Source organism: Peromyscus californicus, unplaced genomic scaffold (genome assembly GCF_007827085.1).
Source record: "Peromyscus californicus insignis strain IS unplaced genomic scaffold, ASM782708v3 Scaffold_1__1_contigs__length_55948999, whole genome shotgun sequence".
Taxonomy (NCBI): Eukaryota; Metazoa; Chordata; class Mammalia; order Rodentia; family Cricetidae; genus Peromyscus; species Peromyscus californicus.
This window is the reverse complement of record NW_026294492.1, coordinates 37,480,218-37,504,838: the sequence shown is the minus strand read 5'-3', so window position 1 is coordinate 37,504,838 and position 24,621 is coordinate 37,480,218. Positions and strand designations below refer to the sequence as shown.

The 24,621-nt window shown below is 51.5% G+C and overlaps 1 protein-coding gene across 3 annotated transcripts in view; it reads right to left on the bottom strand.

Moving 5' to 3' along the window:
• The window catches only part of Ttc7a (tetratricopeptide repeat domain 7A), a 111,210-nt gene extending 88,942 nt beyond the window's left edge, over positions 1–22,268 (bottom strand). The window contains exons 1-4 of one of the 3 annotated variants that reach the window (XM_052746503.1): positions 21,834–22,268; positions 13,638–13,801; positions 10,932–11,100; positions 9,448–9,555 (exon numbers count right to left, since the gene is read on the bottom strand). In XM_052746503.1, coding sequence (XP_052602463.1) covers positions 9,448–9,555; positions 10,932–11,100; positions 13,638–13,801; positions 21,834–22,020 — 628 coding nt within the window. In that variant the 5' untranslated portion in view covers positions 22,021–22,268. Of the gene's footprint in view, positions 1–9,447; positions 9,556–10,931; positions 11,101–13,637; positions 13,802–21,833 lie in introns of those variants that run through there. The other 2 variants (XM_052746504.1, XM_052746505.1) reach the window with 2 other exon arrangements.
• Between the last annotated feature and the right edge of the window lie 2,353 nt (positions 22,269–24,621).

Here is a 24,621-nt window from a genome sequence, read left to right as displayed (position 1 = left end):
CAAAGCTACACAGAGAAACCCTGTCTCGGAAAAACAAAACAAAACAAAACTGTCCTCTGGCATGCACCTGCATCTACAGAACACACACATGCGCAGCCATGAAATACACATGCATACAAACATAGACACACATGAACATACACATACATACACAGATTAATTTCTTATAAATTATAATAGTCAAATGAAGCAAGCCATCAAAAAGTGCATACGATGTGATTTCACTTACATGGCATTCACTATATTGGTGGTCACCCGGGGGATGGTGGTGCGGGTCAGCTGGGAGGGGGTGCTAGGAAAACTTCTAGGGTGGAGGGGATCTTCTGCTTCTAGGGTGTTGGCTATGGAGGTATTCACACTAGTCCACATCATCAAATTATACACTTTGATCTATATGAGCTCACAAATATGAAATTTTATATGAAAAATATTTAAAAGAAATAAAAGAAGTCAAGCAGATATGTTCAGTGAGGTGATCCTCTGTAAGATACTTCCTTTCTCTTTTTAAAAAAAATTTATTTGTATTTTATGTGTATGGGCATTTTGCCAGCATGTATGTCTGTATACCATGTGTGTGCCTGGTATCCAGGGACACCAGGAGAGGGTGCTGAATCCCCTGGGACTGGAGTTACAGATGGTTGAGAACTACCATGTGGCTGCTGGGAATTGAACCTGGGTCCTCTGGAAGAGCAGTCAGTGCTCTTAACCACTGAGCCATCTTCCTCCAGCCCCTGTAAGATAACTTTCAACATGCTTAAGACCAATAAAGTTCCCAGAGCCAGAAATCCTTGGCTCTAACTGCTAAGGAGGCCAACCTCCTGCCCACAATGTTTGGAAACCTACACCAGCCCTGAGAGAGATCTCCCCTCCTCCTGGTGAGTCCTCTTCTACACAAGTGGCCAAAGGGTAACACAGCACCAGGTCCAAGTGGAGACACGCAGCTCTTGAGCCCACCTCAAAGGTTCCTGGTGGTTGTGGATCAACCCTGTGGTCTGGGCAGGAAGCCAACAGCTCCCTGGCCCTGCTTCCTGTGCCCACTGGGGACTTTCTGTGAAAACAACATCAACAAGCCAAGGAAAAGGCCCCTTTGAAAGGAACTCGGGAGCTCTATATTTTTCAGGCCCAGCCCTGGCCTTAGCACCAGGCTGGTCATAGCTCCTTCAGTCTGAGATGACTCATCACATCCCTGCAGCAGGCCTTCCAACAAGGCCCGCCCTTGGATCCTTGAAGCCCTGGGCCCTGGATACAGAAGTGCAGAGCAAAGGAGCCTTCTTTTGCTAAGAGACTCCCTTTCCATTCACCCACTCTGCCAGCGAAAGAGCACCCACAGCATGTACAGAAGATGTTTAATCTTGGGTTTACCAAGCGTGGGCACCCTGAGTGGTGGGATAGAAGAAAAGGAACCCTATTTCTTCTTTAACTTAAAGGTCAGGTGGGCAACGGTTGTCACAGATCACATCACATTCAAAAGTGGGCAACTTCCAGGCAGTGGTGGCGCACACCTTTAATCCCAGCACTTGGGAGGCAGAGGCAGGTGCAGCTCTGTGAGTCTGAGGCCAACCTGGGCTACAGAGTGAGTTCCAGCTACACAGAGAGAAACAAACAAGATAAATACTATGAGATTATAATTAAGTGAATTCAAATTCATAGAATAAAAAAATTAAAGGATGGTCACCAGGGGTAGGAGAGAAAAGAGGAAGTATTGTTTAACCAACACAGAGTTTCAGTTTTACAAGAAAAAGAGTTCTGGAGACTGATTGCACAGCACTGTGTGACCCATGCGAAAATGCATGCTTTGTGTTTTCATTGTTTGTTTGTTTGAGACAGTGTCTCGGTACCCCAAACTCGATCTTGCTGTGCAGCTGAGGATGGCCGTGAGCCCCTGATCCTCTTGCCTCTAAAACCCAAATGCCCACACTACAAACGTGCACACCATGCTCAGCTCTTAGAATCTTTATGATATATATGAACCTATGTATCTCTGATACTGGGGAATAAACTAAGCATGACTCAGCCACTGAATATATAAACTACCGTGTGTGTGTGTGTGTGTGTGTGTGTGTGTGTGTGTGTGTGTGCGCCTTTTAACATAATTTTTATATTGTCTTTTGGTCTTAAGTAGCGCAGGCTAGCCTCAGGGATGACCATAAACTTCTGGTCCTCCTGGCTCCATCTTCCAAGTGCAGGATTACAAAGATGTGCCACCACCATGCCTACTCTTATGTGGTTCTGGGGAACAAACACGAACCTTTGTATATACTAGGGAAGCATTCTACCAACAGAGCTGCATTCCCAGCTTTAACATCATTCTTTAAAAGATGTATTTCTTTTTATTTTTTGTATATGAATGTTTTGCCTGCATGTAGTAGGTGCATGCCTGGTGCCTGTGGGCACCAGAAGAGGGCATCAGGTCCCCTGGGACTGGAGTTACGGGTGGTTGTGAACACCATGTGAGTGCTTGGAACAGACTCAAGGACCTCTGCAAGAGCAGCAAGTGCTCTCAACCACTGAGCCATCTCTCTAGCCTCTCACAAAATATTTTAAAAATAATTTTCAGACAGGGTTGCCCAAATTTGCAAATCTCCTGCCGCAGCCTCTCCAGCAGCTGGGATTGTAGGCAAACACCACTGTACCTTGCAACATTAACTTTTAACAGTAGATGTCAACGCATAGCTTATGGACTGGTCCATAAAAATCTGTAAGGAAAAGAGACTGGAAGGATATATCTCAAAATGTTTACAGAGACCAAAATCCTAGTTTATCCAAACAAACAAAAAAAGAAAATGGGATTACCAACAAAGCCTAGCTCATAGGGAAGCCATGTGAAGTAAACAAATGAAATATGATAAAGGGCTTTGCTATGATGCTCACAATATCCTCCTAGTAAGCCCACTTTCTCCAGGCCCACAGGTGAGAGACCTAACTCAGGGAGAACAGATTCATTCTAAGACCCCTTGGGTACAAGTACCAGAAAATAGACCAGATGCCAGTCCTCTGGCTTTAACACTTAGGCGTCCTCCTTGCCCTCAGCATCCACCAAGGATCTCCAAATGCCCTCTTCTCTTGCCTATCACTTGAGCGCCTGATGGCTGAGTTACAGTTGTGTACCCTGCTGGTAGGGTAGGTCCAAGGATGCATGCTGACTTCTCAAACGCACTCCCTAAACCCTATCTACACTCACACCCCTAACTACTTCCAAGGGAAGGCTTCAGTAACAGAGGAAAGGGGCTATGGATTGGATGTGAACTGTCCTCCATGGGCTCATGTGTTTGAATACTTTCGATAGTAGGTTAATGAGGGAATGTCTTTCTGTACGCTGTGAATATTTGTTGCTCTGATTGGTTGATAAAGAAAGTTTTGGCCTATGGCAAGGCAGCTTAGAGGCAGGCGGGAAATTCAAAGAGAGAGACAGGAAGAAGGCGGGGGAGAGATGCCAGTGAGCTGCCCAAGGAGCAGCATGTAATGGCACACAGGTAAAGCTATGGAACATGTGGCGACATATAGATTAACAGAAATGGGCTGAGTTTAAGTGTAGGAACTTGTCAGTGGTAGGCCTGAGCTAATGGCCGAGCAGTTTTAATTAATATAAGCTTCTGAGTGATTATTTTATAAGTGGCTGTGGGGTCCATGGGGCTGGGTGGGACCAGAGAAAACTTTTAGCTACAGCTGTTGGTGCCATCCGGAGGTTGTGGAACCTTTACAAAAGGGGGTCTAGCTGCCAGACACAGACCACTAGGGCTGGGCCTTCAGGATTCTAGCCTAGCCCCAATTTTAGTCCAGCTACAATGTGAGCAAGCAAGCCCTGCTGCCATGAACCAAGCTGCTCTGCCACACTATCCCTACCGTGACAGGCTGCACTCTCTCACGCCAGGAGCCAAAGCACACCTCTCCTCCCTTAGGTCACTTCTGTGGGGCTGCCAGGACGCAATGCAGGAAAACCACCTGCCTTCTGCCTCCCCCGCCCGTGGCCTCCCTTCTGTGGGGGCCATCTTGCCTTCACGGCCACAGACAGTAGAAGATGCACCTTTACCCTGTCTGTGTTCTGTCAGCCCAGGGGGCGTTTGGTGCATGCTTGGTGAACTGGCAGTGAACACACCCAACCTTCTCCTGAGATGCCTCCTCTCTAGCTGGAAGCTAGTCTCTCGCTCTGGGGCCTACAGCCCGGAGCCCAGGCTGCAGCACACGGGGTATATCCCTTCCCCACAAGCCAGACAGCCTACACCTTGGGAAAGACGCCAAAGCCAACACCTAATTCCTGCCATACCAGGGCAAAATACAGCAAAACAAAAACCAGATATGCCACTATATCCTGGCCCGGGAGCAGCGGGTGCTTTTATTTTTAAAAAGTTTAATAAGCCATAAAAAAGCCCTTGGATTGTACTGGCAGAAAGCAAATAGAAACCACCATTGCCACACCTAAAACCCGGAGCGGGTAAAGGGCTCAGGCAACCGAGCCCTCAGAGATACTTCATTTTCCTCCTTCCTCCCTCAAAGTTAACTAGATGTGAACAAAGGTCACGTTCCTTCAGAGCCCACAAGCTGGTCTGCCCAAAGATGGACAGGAGAAATGAAGCCAGCTTGGCTGAAAACACAGGGCAGTGCTGGTCCTGAAGGACCCCTACCCTGACCCCAATCCCATCACAGATGGAGCCACAGTGATTCCAAATTAGGAAGTGATAGCTAAAGTCTGGAAGGCTCAAGGTGTATGTCTGGAGACGCAGGGGTCTCTGTATCATCAGCACACTGAACGTACCAGAGAAATGGAAGGGGCAGGCAGGAGGCGAGGAGAAGGAAGCTGTTTGCAACACTACGACCCTCTGAGCCAAATGACGGTAGCCCTCTGGTGCCAAACTACTGCAGGCCCAAGATGATGAGAACAGGCCTTAAAGCATCTTGGAGCTGGTCAAAACCTCAGGGCTAAGACCCACAGAAGAGAGGGCAGCTTGTAACCCTGGGCCCGCAGAGGTCTAGGACCCAGAGCTTTGAAGAGGGAATAGGCTATGGAACACTTTATGGTGGTGCAACCCAGAGCCAAAACTCTAGGACACCAACCAAGATACCCGAACCTCTCTGCCAGCTCTCAGCTCCCAATGCCCTCTCAGTGGGACACCTGACCCCCAACTAATACGTCTCATCTCTCCTATACTCACCCACTGAGTTAAGATATGGTCCTCCCCACTTCCCGGGGCTTTATTCTTCCGCTTAGGCAGCAATGGTTCGCTCCAGGCTCAGGTCACTTTCCTAGCTCACTGGGAAAGGCCCTACGATCAGGTAGTGCCTGTCACCTCCCTCTCCCACAGTGGCTCGACTGGACTGGTACTCCTTGAACATATGGGATGAGCCCAAAGCTGCTGTCACAGAGAGCTGGGCTCACATCCTGCTCCCGCTGCTCACGGTGTGGCCTGAGAGGAGTCACTGCAGCCTGGACTCCAGAGGTCTGCCCTCTTTGCCTTTTATCCACTTTGGTACCAGCACTCTGATTTCCTCCTGAGAAGTCGTCCTTATCAAACAGGCCATAAGATCAGATGAGGGAATTCCACCCCTGGACCAGGCCAGTGTTCTAGGTGTAGCTCACCATAACGGCCTCAAGGTCAGGCATCACCAAACCAGATGGATGGGAACCTTCCTCGGGCACGTTTTCCCTCTAAGGTTGAGAGTGCTGGTCTGCAAAGACCCGTAAACTTGGAGACTTTCGTCACCGCTGCGAGGCCCCAGATCCAGGTAAGCCTGATACTATTCCACACGCGGTTCCTTCTCCGTTTTATGAGTATTCTTCTAGCATTTCTATTTCTATAAACCTAAGGCCGGTGATGTAGAAACCGTCCCCCGGAAACATGGTATCAGAGGGGACAATCCCTGAAATGTCGGCTTGGCTGAGCCAAAGTAATGGAGGAGCCGTGAGGATGTTGCCATCTCTCAGCTGAAAAACTGAAATTCCAGATACACAGCCTCAGCACCACGGGTTGAAATGCAGCCCCTATAACCTGTAGGTGAGAGCTTGAGGCCATGGGGCCTGGTAACAGGGCATGTGCCCCGGTCCCGTCCATAGCTTCTCTATTCAACCGAGGGCTGAAGGCAGAGAAAAGCCTCAAAGCCTGCTGCTGAGGACGGACCCCTCGAGGCCTGAAACAGATCCAAGGACTTTGAGAAACAGTCGGTGGCTCGGGTTCCTCATCCATGGATCCTGTGCCAGTTGCCAAAGGCCAACCAAGAGTTCTAGGGAGCCACAAAACCAGACAGAGTCCCAAAGCTGCAGACAAGGCCTCTCCACCTGTAGAGACCACAAGGGCATCTGAGGTAGTCCACTCACTCACACTAGAAGGGAAGCCGTCCAGCAACAGCAACAGTCCATTCTTCACAAACCGTCTCCTTAGATGTCCAGAAAGCTGAGCATCAGGGCAGATCCTCTCATGAAATAGGCCGGGGCAGATGTGGCCAAGACATCATGGCCATGCAGAATCTATGGCCATATCTTCTCTGGGGGTTTCTAATTCCTGCTTTCTAGAGTTGGCAGAGTCCACTGACGTTAAGACCGCCTAAGCTAAGGGCACGGAGTGGCACCAGGGAGCTCATGCCACCAATTCTGGCAATACTTACCTCCTCACAGAATGCTGCTTCCCTTGGAGCCCCGTCACACCTGCCCACCGTTCCCACAAGGGAACGGACCCAGCTCTTCACCCTTGGCATCTCTAACAGGGGCCTGCTTAATCACTGCTGGCAAGGGATACTGTTAGTGGGATGTGGGCCAGAGACCTCAAGACACACCACGAGAGGCCAGACCCCTGACGAAGGAGCCCACTGAGCCGACAGAAGAGGGTAAACACACGGCAAAAAGTTCCAAGTGAGCCTGGCGGAGGAGAGACGATAGGCCGAATAACCTAGGAAACTCCTGTGCAGGGGCGCTTAAACTGTCCAAACGCAACGTCAGGGTTCGTGCATCGAGTGAAAGGAAGGCTACCACCAACAAGGACAATGACTCAGGAGAAAGAAAGAGGACAGGTCTATTCAGAAACGGAAGGTCTATTCATCAAAGTATCTTCCTACTTTAGTGGAGGAAATGTATGGTTGTATTGTTTTCGGCTTCTCTATACATTTATTCATCTAGGTGCACACAGCATGGGAAGCAGAGGACAGCTTTCAGAAGTAAGCTCTCTCCTTTCACCCCGTGAGTCCCAGGGACTGAACTCAGGCCATCAGGTGAGGTGGTTTGGATGGGAATGGCCCCCCTTAGGCTCCCACATCTGAAAGCCTAGTCACCAGGGGGAGGAACTCTTATAGGATTAGCATTAAAAGGTGTGGCCTTGTTGGGGGAAGTGGGTCACTAGAGGTGGACTTGGAGGTTTCAAATGCCCACGCTGGTCTCCCTCAGCTCCTTCTCCAGCACCACACTGCCTGCTACCATGCTTCCCACCATGATGACAACTGTAAGCAAGCCCCCAATTAAATGCTTTCTGTGATAAGAATTGCCCTGGTTGCCAGGCGGTGGTGGCGCACGCCTTTAGTCCCAGCAACTCGGGAGGCAGAGCCAAGTGGATCTCTGTGAGTTCGAGGCCAGCCTGGTCTACAGAGTGAGATCCAGGACAGGCGCCAATATTACACAGAGAAACCCTGTCTCGAAAAACCAACCAAACAAACAAACAAAAAGAATTGCCCTGGTCATGGTGTTTCTTCACATTTTGCAGCAACAGAATAGTGATGAAGACATCTTGCTTTACAAAAGCCCTCACCCACTGGGAATGCCACCAAACAAGGGGGTCACTCTGCCAGTTCTCTATTGTTTCTGAATGAACCTGACATGGACAATACCTCTTTTTACCCTTAGAGAAATTGAGTGGTCATATATTCCTCACGCTATAGACATGCTGTTCTTTAAACAACAGAAACCCAGCACTACTACAACCAGCCCTCTTTCAAGGTCCCCAGTGAGGTTTAGGGTAATCATCTCTGCCTCCCTGGGAACAAGAGCCCCAGTCTGATAAGGAGGTGTACCTCAGGTCCTTCTAGATGCTCTGAGGGCCACACTGCCAAGTCCCTCTGCTCTGAAGGGGAAGATGGTGAGCTGGGTGTGCTTGCACATCTTTGAGGATGGGATAGAGAGATCAGAAGCCTGTCCCGAACCCCAGAAGAAGAGTAGCAGCTCACATTTGGCCCCATCAAGTCTCCCAGGCTGGTGAGTTCAGGTTCCCCTCTAATACAAAAGCTCTGTGCTCTCTCTTAGTCAGGTGTGTACTGGGGAGCACCACATGGAACCCCCCAACAAAGGAGTCGGAAAGCTGTAGTCTAGGGCTGTGGAGATGGCTCCGTGGTTAAAGGACTTGCTGTACAAACATAAAGACCAAAGTCTGGATCTCCAGAACCCACAGAAATGCTGGGTGAGCAAGACAGCCTGCCTGTAGTCCCAATCTCAGAAGGCAGAGACAGGATCCTCAGGGCAAGCTCTGGGTTGAACTGAGAGACCAACCCTGTCTCCATGAATACAGCAGAAGAGCAATTGAGGATGTGTCCCGACATCAACTCCAGAGCCCCACATACATGCACGCGCATACACACACACACACACACACACACACACACACACACACACACACACACACACACACATATCCACACATGCATGCATGTCACACACACAAACATGAGCACGCAAAAATAAAGGAAAAAGAGAGCTATAGTCTGACAGCCGGAAGTGCTGGAACTGGGTCAAGCTGGCTCATTCGGAGACCACCCAGAATCAGAAAGAGCCAAAGCTGACAGGCTTCTGGGGCATGGAGGATGCCAGTTTCAATAGAAGCTAACTGATGTCGTGGGAAAATGGCTTCCCTTCCATCAACCTGTTTCTTTATAACACAAGGATTTGGTCTAACTCTTTTCTGCCTAGAATTCTGAGCACGACATCAGAGGTTGTCTATGAGGTCTGGCTGCCCAGGTTCCAATCCTGTGCTGGGTGCTCTGGCAGAAGCCACCTGCTCCAACCTCAGCTCCTCATGTGTAACACGGGAAGACGAGAACACCGACTCAGGGGTGTGCGGATTCAGGTGAGGTCACACCCGACTTGGAGTGAGGATGTAATGGCTATTAGTATATGACCCAGTGAGCTCGGGGCTCCTGCCGTCACTACACCCGTGCTCTCAAATGAAGTCAGTCCAACAACCAGCCCTTCCCATCTCCTTTGGTGCCCTCTGGGTGAAGAGACCCACCAGACCCCACAGGTTCGGTTAAGTCACAGCATGCATACACTGGGTGGCCTTGTGCATGGTCCCGAGCACACAGGGGCTCAGGCAAACCCCAACATGCCAAGCAGCAGGTGGGGCCACTGCAACAGGACAGGGAGGACAATCGGAGAGGGGTCAGGCAAGGGGCAGGGGTGGGCACATGCAGTCACTGAGGGATGGGGAGCCAGCACAGCCTGCTGCTGAGCGGCCCACGCGAGCAATGCCGGATCCTTACCTCCCTGGCAGGACCTCTGACCACCAGGACGGTGTTCCCCCAAGAAGCTGGAGGCATGCTGGAGAGAGTAGAGAGCAGGACACAGAGAGCAATATGTACTGAGCCAGGCTGACAGGAGAAAGGACCGAAAAGAGCCCCAGGGGCAGATGTTCAGTTCAGGACATCCACCGCTCAAGTGGTTCCCAAGAGACCCCCCAAAGACCTGAGCACCAAACACTGTTCACTTCCGGCTACCGGCCAGTGCCACGGCACAGAGCGAGGTGAGCAAGCTGAGGAGGAAGGCCCTTCCAGACTGGCCCTTACCATGTGGGTGCTTGCTCTCCAGCCCACCTGCCCAGGGAGACCAATGTGGTATAGGCTTCCTAGGATGATGGGGACCCAATAGGGAAAGGACTCAGGGACCTCAGGCCCCTCCAGCCAGAGTCCAGGTCATCCATAGATGTTACAGTTACTCCTCTGAGGACCCAAAGCCCACAGAGGAATGTATCAGGACAGGGAGCAAACACTCGTTTTCCCATGCCAGCATCACAGACTGAAGGTTCTGGTCCTCACTCCATCTGGGTAACTTTGGGCAAGGAACATTTCCTCTCTAGGTCTCGATTTCCCCATGTAGAAAGAGGGTACCACATACTCTACCAGAGCCAAATCCCACTAGGAGTACAGGTGACTTTTCTCTGAGGGTTGATTTTACTGGAATAGAGAGATGTTCAAACATCCCAGAATTTCAGTAACAGTCTGGGAGGAGAGGATTTCACTGCCCCTAAGACCCAGGGCAGAAAGTGTGCCACGTGAGAGTGTGTGTGTGTGTGTGTGTGTGTGTGTGTGTGTGTGTGTGTGTGTGTGATATCAACACAACCGGGAACCAGTCCCCTTCGTGAAATTCCTCTCACTGATCCTGGGCCCCTGTGTTTCTTCTAGAGCATTCTTTGCCCTGGGAGGGTGGAGAGCTCCTCCAGGACAGGAAGTCTTTATCACTGGACCTCTGCAGCCCCCCCTCTCTGTTCTATCCCTCTCTGCTCACAACAGGGGCCCCACACCCGGACAGTGACAGATCCTAGCAGTGCTGATCACTAGATAGAGCAGCCCGGACAAGTACTGGCATGCCCAGTAAGGTTTTTCTTGACCTGGTTATACAACTCATCTGGTCCCGAGAACGCTGGGAGGGCTGGTATCGCAACTTCCTTTTACAAATAAGTCAACAGAAGCCAGGAAAGGTGAAGAGGCAGGCTGCCCGAGGGCGCCCAGTTTGGTAACTAGTTGTCAACAAGGCCCAGGTGAGAACCTGAGTCCTCAGAGTCCCTGGAGCACCTGCCGTTCCCTGACTTGCGGTGGGTAGCTGTGGCCCGGGGTTAACATCTGGACACTGCCTTGCAGACCCACCCTCATCACTGTCCACTGCCCTGTGCTGCTGCCTGCTCTAGACACCTGAGACCGAGTGGAGCAGCTGGACGGTGGGGGAGGCCCAAACAGCTGTGCACAACTACCTTTGATGACGAATGCCTCTGCCAGCAGCCGCATCTGATACAGGGGCTTGTTCTCCACGGACATGTCATCGATCCCGGCCCGTGCGTACATGCTGATGGCATCCCGGTACGAGCCCTCCACATAATGCAGCTTGCCCAGGATCAGCATGGCCTCACACATGTACTGTGGCTGAAAGGACAGAGACATGTTAGCAGGTTCCTGCTCCAGAGCTTCCACCATGTCCATCCTGCTCCTCCCCTACCGAGCCCCAAACCATGAATTGCCCAAGACCCTGCTCAGAACTCTCCTTCCTCCCCCAGGAAGTCTTCCATGATGCCTGTGCCCTACTGCCTCCACACCTCAGTCCACTGCCTACACTGTGGCTCTTAATGCTATGACATGTCCCCAATCGCTTCGTGTGTGTGTGTGTGTGTGTGTGTGTGTGTGTGTTGGGTGAAATTAGAGAATTAGGTGAAAGGCTTTAGAAAGAGCCCATGAGGACCCTGAAGTTGGCACATCTACCCCTGCAGCAGAACTTTTAGAAGGGGGACCAGCCGCATTAGCAGCATGGGACAGAGGACAAATCTTATCATAAGTAGGGCCAAGTGCAGAGCCTGGGAGGCTCCAGATACCCAATCCAAACCCTGCTCTCTGTAGTGTTGTTTATATGCAAATCTCCACCCTCTCAGAGGACTCTCCAGGCCTCCTTAGGGACTCAGCTGCTCTGCTTGGCCCTGGCCAAGCCACCCCAGAAGGGAAGGTGTTCAATGTCAATTCAGCCAGTCCTGCTGACTGAGAGAGGCTGAGGTGGTCTGGCTGGGCAGTAGTCCTGAACTCTAAACGCTAGCCTCAGATGTGAGTCTAGTCTACTCTGAAGATTTCCACCTCTTACGAGAGCTTGCTACAGCCTTGTGCACAACCGGCCTTTTAGACCAGGCTCTGGCCATTGCCCTTGGCACAAGGGCACTCTGGAGATGAAGTTCTGGTCCCAAGCCCTAACCTCTCCCGCCAGCAGGAGGGTGATTTCCCGGTCTGTGAGGGGGTAGGTCGGTCAAGGTATCTTTATCCCAGGGCAAGCCTCCACCACTCTCATCATCACCCTCCCTCAGAGAGGCCAAGTAAGAGACATGGGTGAGGCAAAGCCAAGCCCCACGGAAGCCACATTCTCCACTCCCACTAATCTCTCTGATTTTGGAGAGTTCCCATTCCTTCATTGACTTGGCTCACTCAAAACCTTTCCCATGCCTGTCCAGACTGTCATCTGTTCCCTCAGCCCCACCTCCCCCTGGAAGCCTCCCCAGCTCCCAGGATGCTCTCTTCTGTTAAGTTCCCACAATGCCTCACAATTTAGAGGTGCCCCTACACATGTATCCTGTTCTGTCTGACTACTGTTAATGCTCAAAGGCTGATTTTTTTTTTAAGTCATTTGTTTCCCCAAAGAGGCCACCCACTTCCTCAATCATGGTCACAGGTGACACATCCCCAGAGGGATCCACCCCACAGTGCTTTTGAGCTGTGGGGTATCGTTGTCATTCCCTGGAGAGGTCTCCCATCCTCCCTACTCGGCCCCATCTTCCTTGAGGGTGAAGGAAAGATAGCAACACCCACCCCTGGCTTCCCATCCCAGGAAGCTAAGGACATCAATAGGGCAAAGTCTAGAACACAGCTTTGAACTGCCCCTGAGAGAAGAGCAAGATAAACGCAGGCCATGAGCAGTGATTGGGATCGTGCACATGGGAGAAAGGGCCTCAAGACTCAGGAGGACACGTTCAGGGCACGATGAGTGGGCGTGGCTGCGGGTAGACCCCTGCGGACTTATGACGGCTTACAACACTGGCATCCACTAAGTTGTGGGGGGACAGCAATACAGTGAAGGATTTCTAAAATGAAATGTTTGCTGTTTTAAAAGCTGCTCTCGGTGCCAAGAAGTATATCCATCCTGATATCTGTTGTCTCTGATGACGCAAGGGTAACCATAGAGTTCTACTGCTATAATGTGATTTTTTTTCCCTAATGTCTTCACTTGACAACATTAAAAATCAATTACCCTGACTCTGACCTTGGTCTGTTGACCCAAATCGCCCAACATGGCCAAGTAGTAGGATTCCTCTAAGACTTCCTCAGGTTGGGATAAAGATTCCCCTGCTAAATAGATCGTAGTCACCTCTCCTGTCTCTGCCTCGTGTCCCTGTACTCTAGAAAAGATGCCTCATAAAAAGGAACAGACGAGAAAGTATTTCACTCTCAAAGTGCAGCCTGTAGAAGCCATCCTTCAAGCAGTCCAAGTCTCTTGGTCATCTTATTTCTAGTCTAGTTTTTTTTTTTTTTTTTTGAGACAGCACCAAACAGTATTGGGGAGCATCAGAGCCTGAGAAGTCACAGCAGATGGAGCTGCATTGGCTAAGTGACCGCCTCTCCCAGGTCACAGAACTGGGGCTAACAGCATTCCATTGTAAAAGGTCCCCCGGAAGCCTTGATGAAATGCTGCAATTCCCGAGCCCACTGGGTGGCAGGAGTTAGCACAGTGGAAGTGGGCTAGCCAGGGCTTCAAGGATCACCCAGATCATAGTGGACGGTCAAGATAACAGAAGGCACCCCAGGGCTACCCTCCCCATCTCTTCTCCATCCGAGCAACTTGGATACAGAGGAATCCACCTGAGCACACCTGCTGCCTAGAGACCCCAGCCCCACCCTGACCTTTGGAGCAAGATAACCCGGAGACTCACCGGCAGCTTCCCGTTGTTCAGGACGCTGCTCAGCCGATCTTTGGCTTCGGTTAGCCTGCACTCATTCTTCTCCAGCAGAGGGATGGAGTCTTTTATTTTGTCGTGGTTATCCTTCAAACACTGCTCCAGAAGGGCCTCCGCTAGCAGCAATTTCGCAAAGTCATCTGAAAAACAGGGCAAGGATCCCTGAATCCTTGAACATGCATGGTAGATAGACATCCTGGGCACCTAACTGCCCCTACCCAGCACATGAACGGCTCAGGTCCGAGAAATAAAAGATGCATTTCCCATAAACCTAAATAGTCTTTGAGAACGGCAGGGAGTGCTGAGCCAGCCTGGGCAACAGAGCAAGAACTCATCTAAAAAAGAAAAGGACCCAGCCAAACCGTGGAAGAGGGAACCTGTATGGTGCGGCTTAACAGCGCATTTCACTCTCCTTGTTTCTGAGGTTGAGTGCAATTGATTTGCTCCATCTTTAGTGACTTTAGTGTGGCTTGGGATGACCTAGCAGCCAGAGCAAAGAGTGAATGCGGCATGTACGGTTTTTTGTGCATTTCCAGCGTGTTTACGTTCAAGAGTCCTCTCACACATAGAGCTCATTTGCATATCCCATTACCTGGCGAGTAGCTTTAGACTATGTGACTGTGCTTCCCCCTACCACAGTGAAATTCCCATCTTGTCGCCACTACATTCCTGTTACCTGTGACAGAGGAACGGGCATGCGCACGCGTGCGCGCACGCGCACACACACACACACACACACACACACACACACACACACGCACACACACTCCCCACAGGGGAGCCAGATGTCTGGTGTGCAAAGCTTAAAGTCCAACAGCCTCAGGTGGTTCTGCTCACTGCCTGCCCATCACCCCGGATGAGGAACTAGTCCATGGAAGTGCCTAATAAATGTCTGTCTGATGAATCAGACCCCTGGCTCTCGGGAGAGGAAGCCAACAGACCAGGGGGGTATGCCAATTCTGTAGTGTCTCTAGGAACAGCCGCTCTGTCTCACCTTTTCAAAATGCTTTCGGCTGCCACACTGCTCCACCCTGAGAATCACCGCCTTCGCTCAATCTCCCTCTCTAAAGCACAGAGCACCCTGACCTGAATCTCAGCCACACAGTCCCTTAAGGGTTTTGCCCCAAGGAGGCACCATCAGACCCTTTGCTACCAACCTCAAGATTTTAAAAATTAGCATTTTGAGGACTTGCCTATGAAAGCACCCCTTTCAAACTACCATCCGGTGATAACGGAGCATAAGCTGAAGAAACTTCTACAAGGGGCTACTTGGCAACATCCTACAGATGCGTTTGCACATGTAAAACAACCTACTCATAATTCCTGCTCATTCAGCAGCATTTACACTAGCCAAAGGAAAAAAAAAAGTAGACAGGCTGTATGTCCATCAATGGGCGGCTAATTAAAATTCCCTACGTCCATGAAAAGGGACACCCTTCAGCCACAAAAAAAAAAAATGACTGAGGATGCTTTGTATGTGGAAATGTGGGAGGAACATCAACAGAGCAGAGCCAGGAAGAGGCGGGCAGATCTCGATGAGCTTGAGGTCACCCTGGTCTACATAGTGAACTCCAGACCAGCCGGAGTGACATGGTGAGACCCTGTTGGTGAAAGGAAGGAAGCAGGTAAGGTGAGCAGATCCTGGTAGTGACACAGCAGCATCAGCTCTCCGCAAGTTCCAGGCTAGCCTAGTCTAAAGAGCGAGTTCCAAGCCAGCTTCATGAGACCCGCCCTACAAGAGGGGAAAAAAAGGAAGGAAGGGAGAAAAAAAGCAGTGTGCACGACAATGACAGCAGTCATAAGCCACTGTGTGTTTGTCCATGCAAGTGACAGAACACACACACACACACACACACACACACACACACTCAAGCACACGTGTCAGAAAACCTTGGGAACAGGCTGGAGACGCAGTGAGACTTTCCACTCCTGTGACACCTTTGGTAGGTTTGAACTATGTGAATATACTACCTACTTAAAAATAAAATTTAAATCAACCCAGGGCTGAAAAAGGAGAGCTTCACTTCCAAATCTCAGCCCGGAAAGTGGCGGGTGTCTAGCAAGGACGCACAATGCTCAGGGCTCTGCCCTGCTTTGTAAAACCCACAGCAGGGTTCCAAGCCAGCTCCAGGGAATCATGTCCCTCCCCGGGTTCCTTCTGTGAGAGGGTCCCGCCCCTTAGCCCCAGGAGCCTCTCCACCTCCTGAAGCTTCACTGGCCACCTTGCCACAGTGTCAGCCACCTCTGCTGTTCACCTAGCCTTCCCAGAGCTCCTGGCCCCTCATCTAGATACCTTTCAGGCCAAAAGAACCTTGCTTTGCTCCCAGGATGCGTCCCTCTCCACAAATGGGAGTGCCCTCTGAAGCCATGCCGCCCGGGGTGGTGTGCACCAGCGCAGGTCTTGACTTGTGACACCTCTCCACGTGTGCAAAAACTTGAGTGCACATGTAGAAACCAGACAAAGCACTGTTGAATTGACTGAATCGAATGACTTTAAAAAAAAAAAATCAGAAAGGTGAAAACTGTGTTTTTTTTCTTTTGTTTTCATAGGGCCTCATTTTTTTGGGGGAGGGGAGATCAGAGCAAATGGGGCTTAACCAAAAACTCTCCCCTCTCCAAAGTTGAGCACTGCTCTAAATTCTGAGGGAACAGGACCGTGACAAGGACACTAATATCTGTCGTGAGCCTGCTAAGTGCCAGGCATTTTTATCGTATAGGTTTATTTAACCTGCACAGCCCTAACAGGTAGATAATAGTCCCACGGAGTTCATGAAGTCTAGCGATTCGTTAGGGTTGTAGCCAACTGCACGACACAGACCAACAAGAATGTCTCTCCAGCCTCTCAGAGCAGAGATCTTGATAACTCAAACAAACAAACAAGTGAACAAACATTTACTTAACATACATGAGGGGTGGCACGCAGACCCTCACTCAGCAGGGATCAGAATTCATTTTACTTCCTTCGCTCAATTCTCCTTCTCCTTACTTCTTCCCCTGCTCCCTATCCTACAGTTCTTCACTGATAAAGCTATGAAACCAAAGGGCACCTGGGGATCCCCAGGCCTAAATTGTCATTGTCAAGTAAGAGTTTGGTGGATAAGCACACCCCTGTCCTCCAAGGGCCAAACCTGCTCCCAGTTCAGGCCTGGGTCAGAGAATCCATCCAGCTTCTTCTGTCAGGGTTATGAAGGCCCATGGCGACCCCACTCTAAGCTCGAAGCCCTCAGCAGAGGCCAGCAGGCCTCCCTGGGCAGCCACATCCTCTCCTCCCCTGACCTGTCCTGAATGCCTGTGGTAGCTACTCTCCTCTCAGGCCTCCAGAGCTCTGGGGGGCAGGTGCCAGCGCTTCCCTTGAAGCTACTGCCTCCTGCCCGGCCCTCACATTTGGAAAACACACGCGCCCATTGGCAGCTAGGAAGTGTGGGTCAAGTCACCCCTCTCTCTCCTCCACTGGCAAAGGAGTTTCTGTGGCTTCTCCGTGCCCAGCCTCGGAGGGGAAGGTGAGCGAGAGCACCTGATGTAACATTTAAAGGGCAGCTGTGTTTAAAACACTCTTCCCACTTGAAGAAACAAGTCATTCAGCTAAAACCCAAAACCAAAAGCTGGGGGGCTTTGAGAGACGACAACGGTATCGTGGTGACATTTTAACGGGTTCTTAGTTCACAAATGCATACTGAGTTAGTAAAGTGTGGGACAGCAATGTGCTGAGGAACGCCAGTGAGTCAGGAGCATCGAGAGGGCTCAGTAAGTAAAGGTGCTTGTGACTAAGCCTGAAAAGCTGTGTTTGGTTCCCAGGACCCACATGGCGGGAGGAGAAGACTGCCTCCTGCAAGCTGTCCTCTGACACACACCCACATGCATGCACACACACACACCATACACACACACACACACCACACGCACAACACACATACGTGTGCATGCACCAAATTAAGTTGTATGTTAATTTTTTGTTATTGTTATTGTTTTTGTTTTTTCGAGACAGAGTTTCTCTAGGTAACATCCCTGGCTGTCCTGGATCTCGCTCTGTAGCCCAGGCTGGCCTCGAACTCACAGAGATCTGCCTGGCTCTGCCTCCCAAATGCTGGGATTAAAGGCGTGCTCAACCGCCGCCGCCGCCGCCACCACCACCACCACCACCGGGCTGTGTGTTAATATTTTAGAAGAGTGTTCATGAGTTCATACCCCCTGAAGCTGGTTGGTAATAGAATGAGCTTCCTTCTTTTTCCTGAAAGTATTTTGTAAATGTTTCATAATAAAGTGTTAACAAAATTAAAACACTGGATGGCTGCAAGACAGCTCAACTCAAACTTGTCACCACGCCTGGCGACCTGAGCTAGTTCCCCAGAACCTAAAGGGTGGAAGGAGAGAACTGGCTTCCTGCACACTGGTCTGACTTCCACACCTGCCCCTCCAATAAAATAAAGAAAAGTAAAGAAAAAAGTTGTTTAAAAAAAAAAAAATCAGCCGGGCGGTGGTGGTGCACGCCTTTAATCCCAGCACTCGGGAGGCAGAGGCAGGTGGATCCCTGTGAGTTCGAGGCCAGCCTGGGCTACCGAGTGAGTTCCAGGAAAGGCGCAAAGCTACCCAGAGAAACCCTGTCTCGAAAAATCAAAAAAAAAAAAAAAAAAAAAAAATCAAAATAACTGCAACGGTTTTGTTTCCACACAACCAGACCTCATCACCACAGGCGGTGGGTGCTCCATGGTTCCCTCTCCCAGGCTCACCAACCACCGGATGTGAGTTTGAAGAACACACACAGAGGTAGTAACTGCCTCCCCCGTGGTGGGAGCAGCCGCCTCTGACAGGAAAAAGGCCTGCGGCTGCTCTGCTTCAGCCAACCAGCCCAGGAGCCGGCTCCTCCCCCTCCTCCCCGCCTGGCATCCAGGTTCTGATGCCAGGCTGAGTCTCGACAGGAAGCTCTCACACAGCAGGACCTCAGAGAAATGGGGGCCCCTGGGTTCAGCCACCCCTCCTGAGTCCCTTCCGCCCTTTTCCACATCATGTCACCATCGGTCACCAACTCAGAGTCCGACAGGACAGGTGAGGAGGTGTTTGGTTGGTTGGTTGGTTGTTGTTTTTTTTGAGACAAGGTTTCCCTGTGTAGGCCTGGCTGTCCAAGAACTCACTCTGTAGATCAGGCTGGCCTCGAACTCACAGCGATCCACCTGCCTCTGCCTGCTGAGTGCTGGGGTTCAAGGTGTGTGCCACCATTGCCTGGCTCAACAGGCGAGGTTTTAATAATCTTCTAGGCTGGAGAGATTGCTCAGTGGTTGCAGGGACCCCCAACCTTGTCTCCCAGGACCTACATCAGGCAGCTTGCAAACCCCCATAACTCTAGCTCTAGGAAATTCAAAACCTTCTTCGGGTGGGCCTCCAACACATTCGAATGCACATATACACATAATTAAAATACACAAAATTAAAAATGTAGATCCTTTTTTTTTTCTTTTGTCGGGGTCTCACTATGTAGCCCAGGCTGGCCTGAAACTCACAGAGATCCCTCTGCCTCTGCCCTCTTCCCAGTGCTGAGATTAAAGATGTGTGCCAGGCTGGAGAGACGGCTCAGTGGTTTTAGAGCACACTGACTGCTCTTCCAGAGGACCCAGGTTCAATTCCTAGTGCCCACATGGCAGCTCACAACTGTCTGCAACTCCAGTTCCAGGGGATCTGACACCCTCACACAGACATACATGCAGACAAAACACCAACGTACATAAAATAAAGATTAAATAATCTTTAAAAAAAAAAGAAAGAAAGAAGGAAAATAAATAAATAAAGACGTGTGCCATCACATCCACAAAAAATAATAAAAAGACTATGCTTCCTAGGTTGCAGTTTGGGGGTTAGTGCCAGCACTATTCTCCCCCCAGATGGGTTCCCATTCTCTTGAGTAACTAAGGAATCCAGGGAAAGAGAGTGGAAAATGTTCTTGCTATCTGATTCCTTCCTCTTGTTGGTGTGTGTGTGTGTGTGTGTGTGTGTGTGTGTGTGTGTGTGTGTGTGAACATTGGGATAGCGTATCTAGATTTAATGAGGGAAACGTTACCCACAGAGCCAAGGAGAGACCACCTGTTTTTCACTGGTCAGTCTCCCCGTTTATATTGGTCAGTTCTCACGTAAAAGACAGCTCAAGCTTCAGGCCCCGACTAGACCACTAGTGCCAGCCTGCTGGCAAGGACTCGTGCATGAATGAACACAAGCTCTAGCAATGTGCCCATGATGTGACCTCTTTGCTTCGGTGTACCCACATCAAAGATGAGGAGAAAACGCCTCACAGGGTTACGAGTAAGAATTTAACTGATGCTGTGCCTCAGTTCCCAAAGGGGTTCTGTAGAAGGTGGTCCGGTTAGATTTGGAAAACGTGGTATACCTTGTCTTCACCTCACATTGGGTGAGCCCATTAAAAAAAAAAAGTCCTAAAAGTTTGTGGTGCTCATGGTTACCATTGGTGCTGGGCATCAAACCCAGGGACTCCACCACTCTGCTCCATCCTCTTAGTTTTGGGCATTTTTTTTTTTTTTTGAGAAAGAATTTCACCAATACACAGCCTCAAACTGTGTATTTCAGTTTGTATTTCACCAGAGTGGCCTCAAACTCGAAAGTGCCCTCTGCCTTTGCATCACAGGTGGCTAGGACTACAGACTCGGATTTTAAAGTCCATCATTGAATCCATTCTTCTCTTCCCGTTTTGGCTCTAGCCTTTTCCTCCCCGGGATACTGATTAGCCAAGTGCTGAGCCTCGCTAGAATCTCTAAAGAACAATTTAGGAAAAGCAACTCCCGGGGGATGGAAGGAGGCCCTGCTTCCTTGATCTGTGAGGTCAACCTCACTCAGATTCCCACAACTTACCCAGGAACAACCACCGTGGGCGTCAATTCTCAGTCCCACCCTCACCAGCCTCACAAGGGATTGCGACAATTTTTCTGCTGTGCCCGGAAGAGGGAAGCACTGACCGGAGCCCCCAGGCCATGCTCAGACTTCTTGGCCTCTTCGGGATCCCTGCACGCAGCACTTTCCTTGGGCAGACACCTTGCTTGCCCTTCCCAAACATCAGGCAGGACCGCTGCAAGGTCCGCCGCTTCTGCGAAGCCCTGTGCCTTTCCTCTGAGCTCTACAATCCAATCCATAACTGCGCACCATCCTCCCTCCTATGCACTCTGGGCGCTCTGCAAGGGTGGGCATTCTGTTCTACGCATCTTTGAGAAATAGCACAGATGAAAAGTTGTACTCGAGATCCTGGGTTCAGATTTCACAACTTACTGGCTGGATGATGAAGTTATTTACCTATAAAGTTCAGCAAATAGGAATAGCTGTGAGGAGTGATGGCTTGATTAAAGTCCTGAGGACTTGTCTGACACACAGTAAGCAAAGGCATAGACTATTACTGTTATTATAATCATTCCCCACAGAGGCGTCCTGGGCTGGGTGGTTTGGAGAAACTCTTTATATCCAGACTTACTCTCTGCCTCTTTCGGAAAAGGTGGGTGTGTACACGCGGGGAGGAGGGGGGCTCTGAACCGCTCTCAAGGCAGAAGCAAGGCACCCGAAACAGGATCTGGGGCTGGAGACTGGGCGGGGTTCTCTCTCCGCCCCATCAGGGAGCTTTCCCGCCCCAGCACGAGAGCCCAGCCCAGCTAAACCAGCCCTACTGCTAAACCACTGCCAGGGCTGGATGGGGCCAGTGTCCGCCACTGGAGAAGAAACTGAGGCTCGCCGGCCTCTTCTCCGACCTACCCAGGCGCTCAGCAAGCCTCGGTCGAAGTCTGCTGGGGGACAGAGCTCGGTTTTCTACTTTTATTGAAGGGGAAATAAGAGAAGACACGGAGGAACAAACTCAGCCTGAGGGAGTTTAGGCAGTTAGAGAGGCTAGAGCCCCGACCAATGCACTCACTCCTCTGATACCCACAGAAACCTCCATTTCACCGTAGGGTTACCTACATGACCTTAAAGGGCAGGAGGCACAAGCTTTTTCTCTCTCTTCTCTCCAAACACCCAATCTGCATGTGATTTTTCTCTTGGGCAGAAAGACTTTCCTAATTGCCTCGGCTGCGGGAGAGTAGCACCCAGCGCCAGCTCGGGACGCTGGGTCGAGCCGTGCTTCCTGGAGGAGGCGGTGCTTTTTTTTTTTTGCGCACTCGCGGCCGGCGAACCTGCCCTTCCTTCACTCACCGGTGTCCAGAGAGATGAACCTGCCGCCCGGGCTGTTTCGCCGGTTGCTACTGCCGCCGCCGGAAATGCCCAACGTCTGCAGATGCCGGACCAGCTCGAACATGCGGTCCCAGTGGCCCTCGGCGCGGCAGCGCTCCATCTCGCTCTCCACCTTCAGGTGGGAGCCGTGCGCGCCCTTCGCAGCCATCTTCGTGCGGGAGCTGTCATGGGAGGTGTGGCGGAGGAGTGGAGACCAGGCCGGGGACGGCGTCCAGGCTGGGGCACACTCGCCAGCAGGGTCGCCCGGAGTGCAGATGGCATCCGGGGCCCCGGTGGCAGCGGGGGTCCGGGTGGCGCCTGGTGGTCCGCAACAGCAGCAGCGGCGGCGGCGGCGGCGGCGGCAGCGCCCAACGCACCGCCCGGAGCCTCCGAACTGGGGCTGCGACTGCGCGACCCCAAAGAGTCCAGAAGCAGCCTCCGCCGCTGCTGCAGCAGCTCCTGCCGCTGCCGCCGCTGCCGCTGCTGCAGCTGCTGCCACAGCCCCCGCCTCGAGCCGGGGCGTCGCCAGCTGCGGAGCCACCCGGGGCTGCGGCTCCACCCCCGAGTGGGCGTGCCTATCGCCCGCCGGGCCGGGCGCGCGGGCGGCCAGCGAGGCCACAGCAGCCAGGCGCGCGCCGGGCGCTCGCGGACCGCCCTCCGCCGGACCCCCGCCGCTGTCCCGGTGCTCACTTTAATGCTGCGGGGAGCCCGGGCGCCCGGGGGCGCCTTGCTCTCGTTCCCTCCCCATCCCGTTGGGACTCTCGGCCCGGGATCCTCCGCCCGGACCGCCCGGCTTTGTGTGGTGGCCCCGTCACCGCCACTGCCTGCCGCACGTCACAAATCCGAGGAGCGACGGACAGGACAGCCCCAGCCCCAAGCTCCTGGGGATCCCGGCCTGATGCACCCCGCCGCGCCCCGCGGGGCTGGGGGCAAACCGGGCGGGCCAAGTCCCTAGGCTATTCGGACGCCCCCGACTTGGAGAAGGCTTATGTTTGTTTTAACTGCCGGACTCCTCTTTCCACTGGACTTCCTACTCTGGGTGGCTGGGTTTACTCTGTTGCTCTGGGTTCTTAAAGACGATCCCAGCAGCTTTTCCACTTACTGCTATTTCTGTTTGGTGTCTAAAGGCTGATCAGAGCTGCAGCGAGCGCTCAGCTTGACTCTAAGGCGAGCGGTGCCCAGAAGTTCAAAGGACTCGGGGCGGGGCTTGGAGGGAGGGGCCAAGACTCTCCAGGCCAGATGGCTGGCATCGTCACCTCGTCCTCTGTGAGACGGGGAATTGAGGATGTCACTCAAACCACAGCCAACACTGAAAACCCCCAAGACCCGCACTTAAATCACTAGTTAGTGGTGTGGCCCAGTCTGAAGATTTCCGAGGTGAAGGCCAACTTTTCAGTAGCCTCGCCCGACCAGCTCGAAACTGATCGCTTCCTACCTCTCCCAGAGGTCTTCCCACTCCCTGCCTTTCTCTGTCGGGAAATTCACTGTTTTAAATTAGAACAGATATAAGGGCTGGAAGGTTCTCGGGTTTATCAGAGCCCGGGCTCCTGACGTCCATCGCATCCAGCTTCTCCGTGGATATCTTCCCTGGGAGCTAAATGCGGCCCCCTTCTTTCCTGGAAGGGAAGATTGCCTGCCCCTGTGTGCTGCCCTGAGTAACTGGGGTTCGGCAGAACTAGGCTTCACCGAGGAGGGAGGAGGCAGAAGGAATGAAAGACTGACTTGGGTGGCCTGAGAATACATGGTCAATTTGTGCTAGCCAAATTGTTCCTGGGAGTCACCCCTGGGGCAGGAGTGAACAGCAGGGTTGACAGAAACAAGGAGACCCCCTCTTTCCTTCCCCCTCCTTTGTCAACCCCTACGGCAAATACTAGGGGACTGGATGCAGAGAGCACGTTGCTTGTCTGACTCTGCCGTGGGTTTGTGTGCAGGTATGGGAGAGGACATGGAGTTCATGCTTCAGATTTATCGCAAGTGTTCCTCCATGTGCCTGACCCTTTCCCCTTTCTCCGCTATTCTCCGGCAGAGCCAAGACCCCGATCCTCTAACGATCAACATTTTTCAAGAGAGTGAAAACCTATAGGAAAAAGAACAAGGAGCAGCTGTGATGTATTAGTAACATCTGCCGAGAAAAAAGACAAAGAGCAAAGTGGTGTTCGTTGGATGGAATGGTGCACACTTGCTATATCAATCATAGCTTTCGGAAGCTAGAGGCAGAGGGAATGCAGAGAATTTAAGGCCAGCCTGGACTGCAATAATGTGTTCTAGGCCAACCAGGGATACATTGCAAAATCCTTAAAAAAAAAATCCAAGCAGAGGCAGAGGCAGGAGGATCTCTGTGAGTTCGAGGCTTAAAGCAGACCTGAAAACCAATCAGATTGCAAACTTAATTGCTGTCTCTAGACCAGGGAAAGGGTTTGCCCCTGAACTTCAAAAAAAAAAAAGGCTGTAACAGAATACTGATGGTATTTAAATCTCACTCTTACTCCGTGTTTGCTGTGTAGCTGGGTGGCTGGGCCCTGGAGTCCTTCCCCTTCTCTGGCTCCTAGATCCTCTTCAATCTAGGTTTATCCTTCTATATACCCCTTCTGCCTGCCAGCCCCACCTATCCTTTCTCCTGCCTTGCTATTGGCCAGTTCTTTATTAGACCATCAGGTGTTTTACACAGGCACAGTAATACAGCCTCACAGAGCTAAACAAATGCAACATAAACAAAAGTAGCACACCTTAAAATAACATTCCCCAACATTTCCTTACAAATTAACAACCT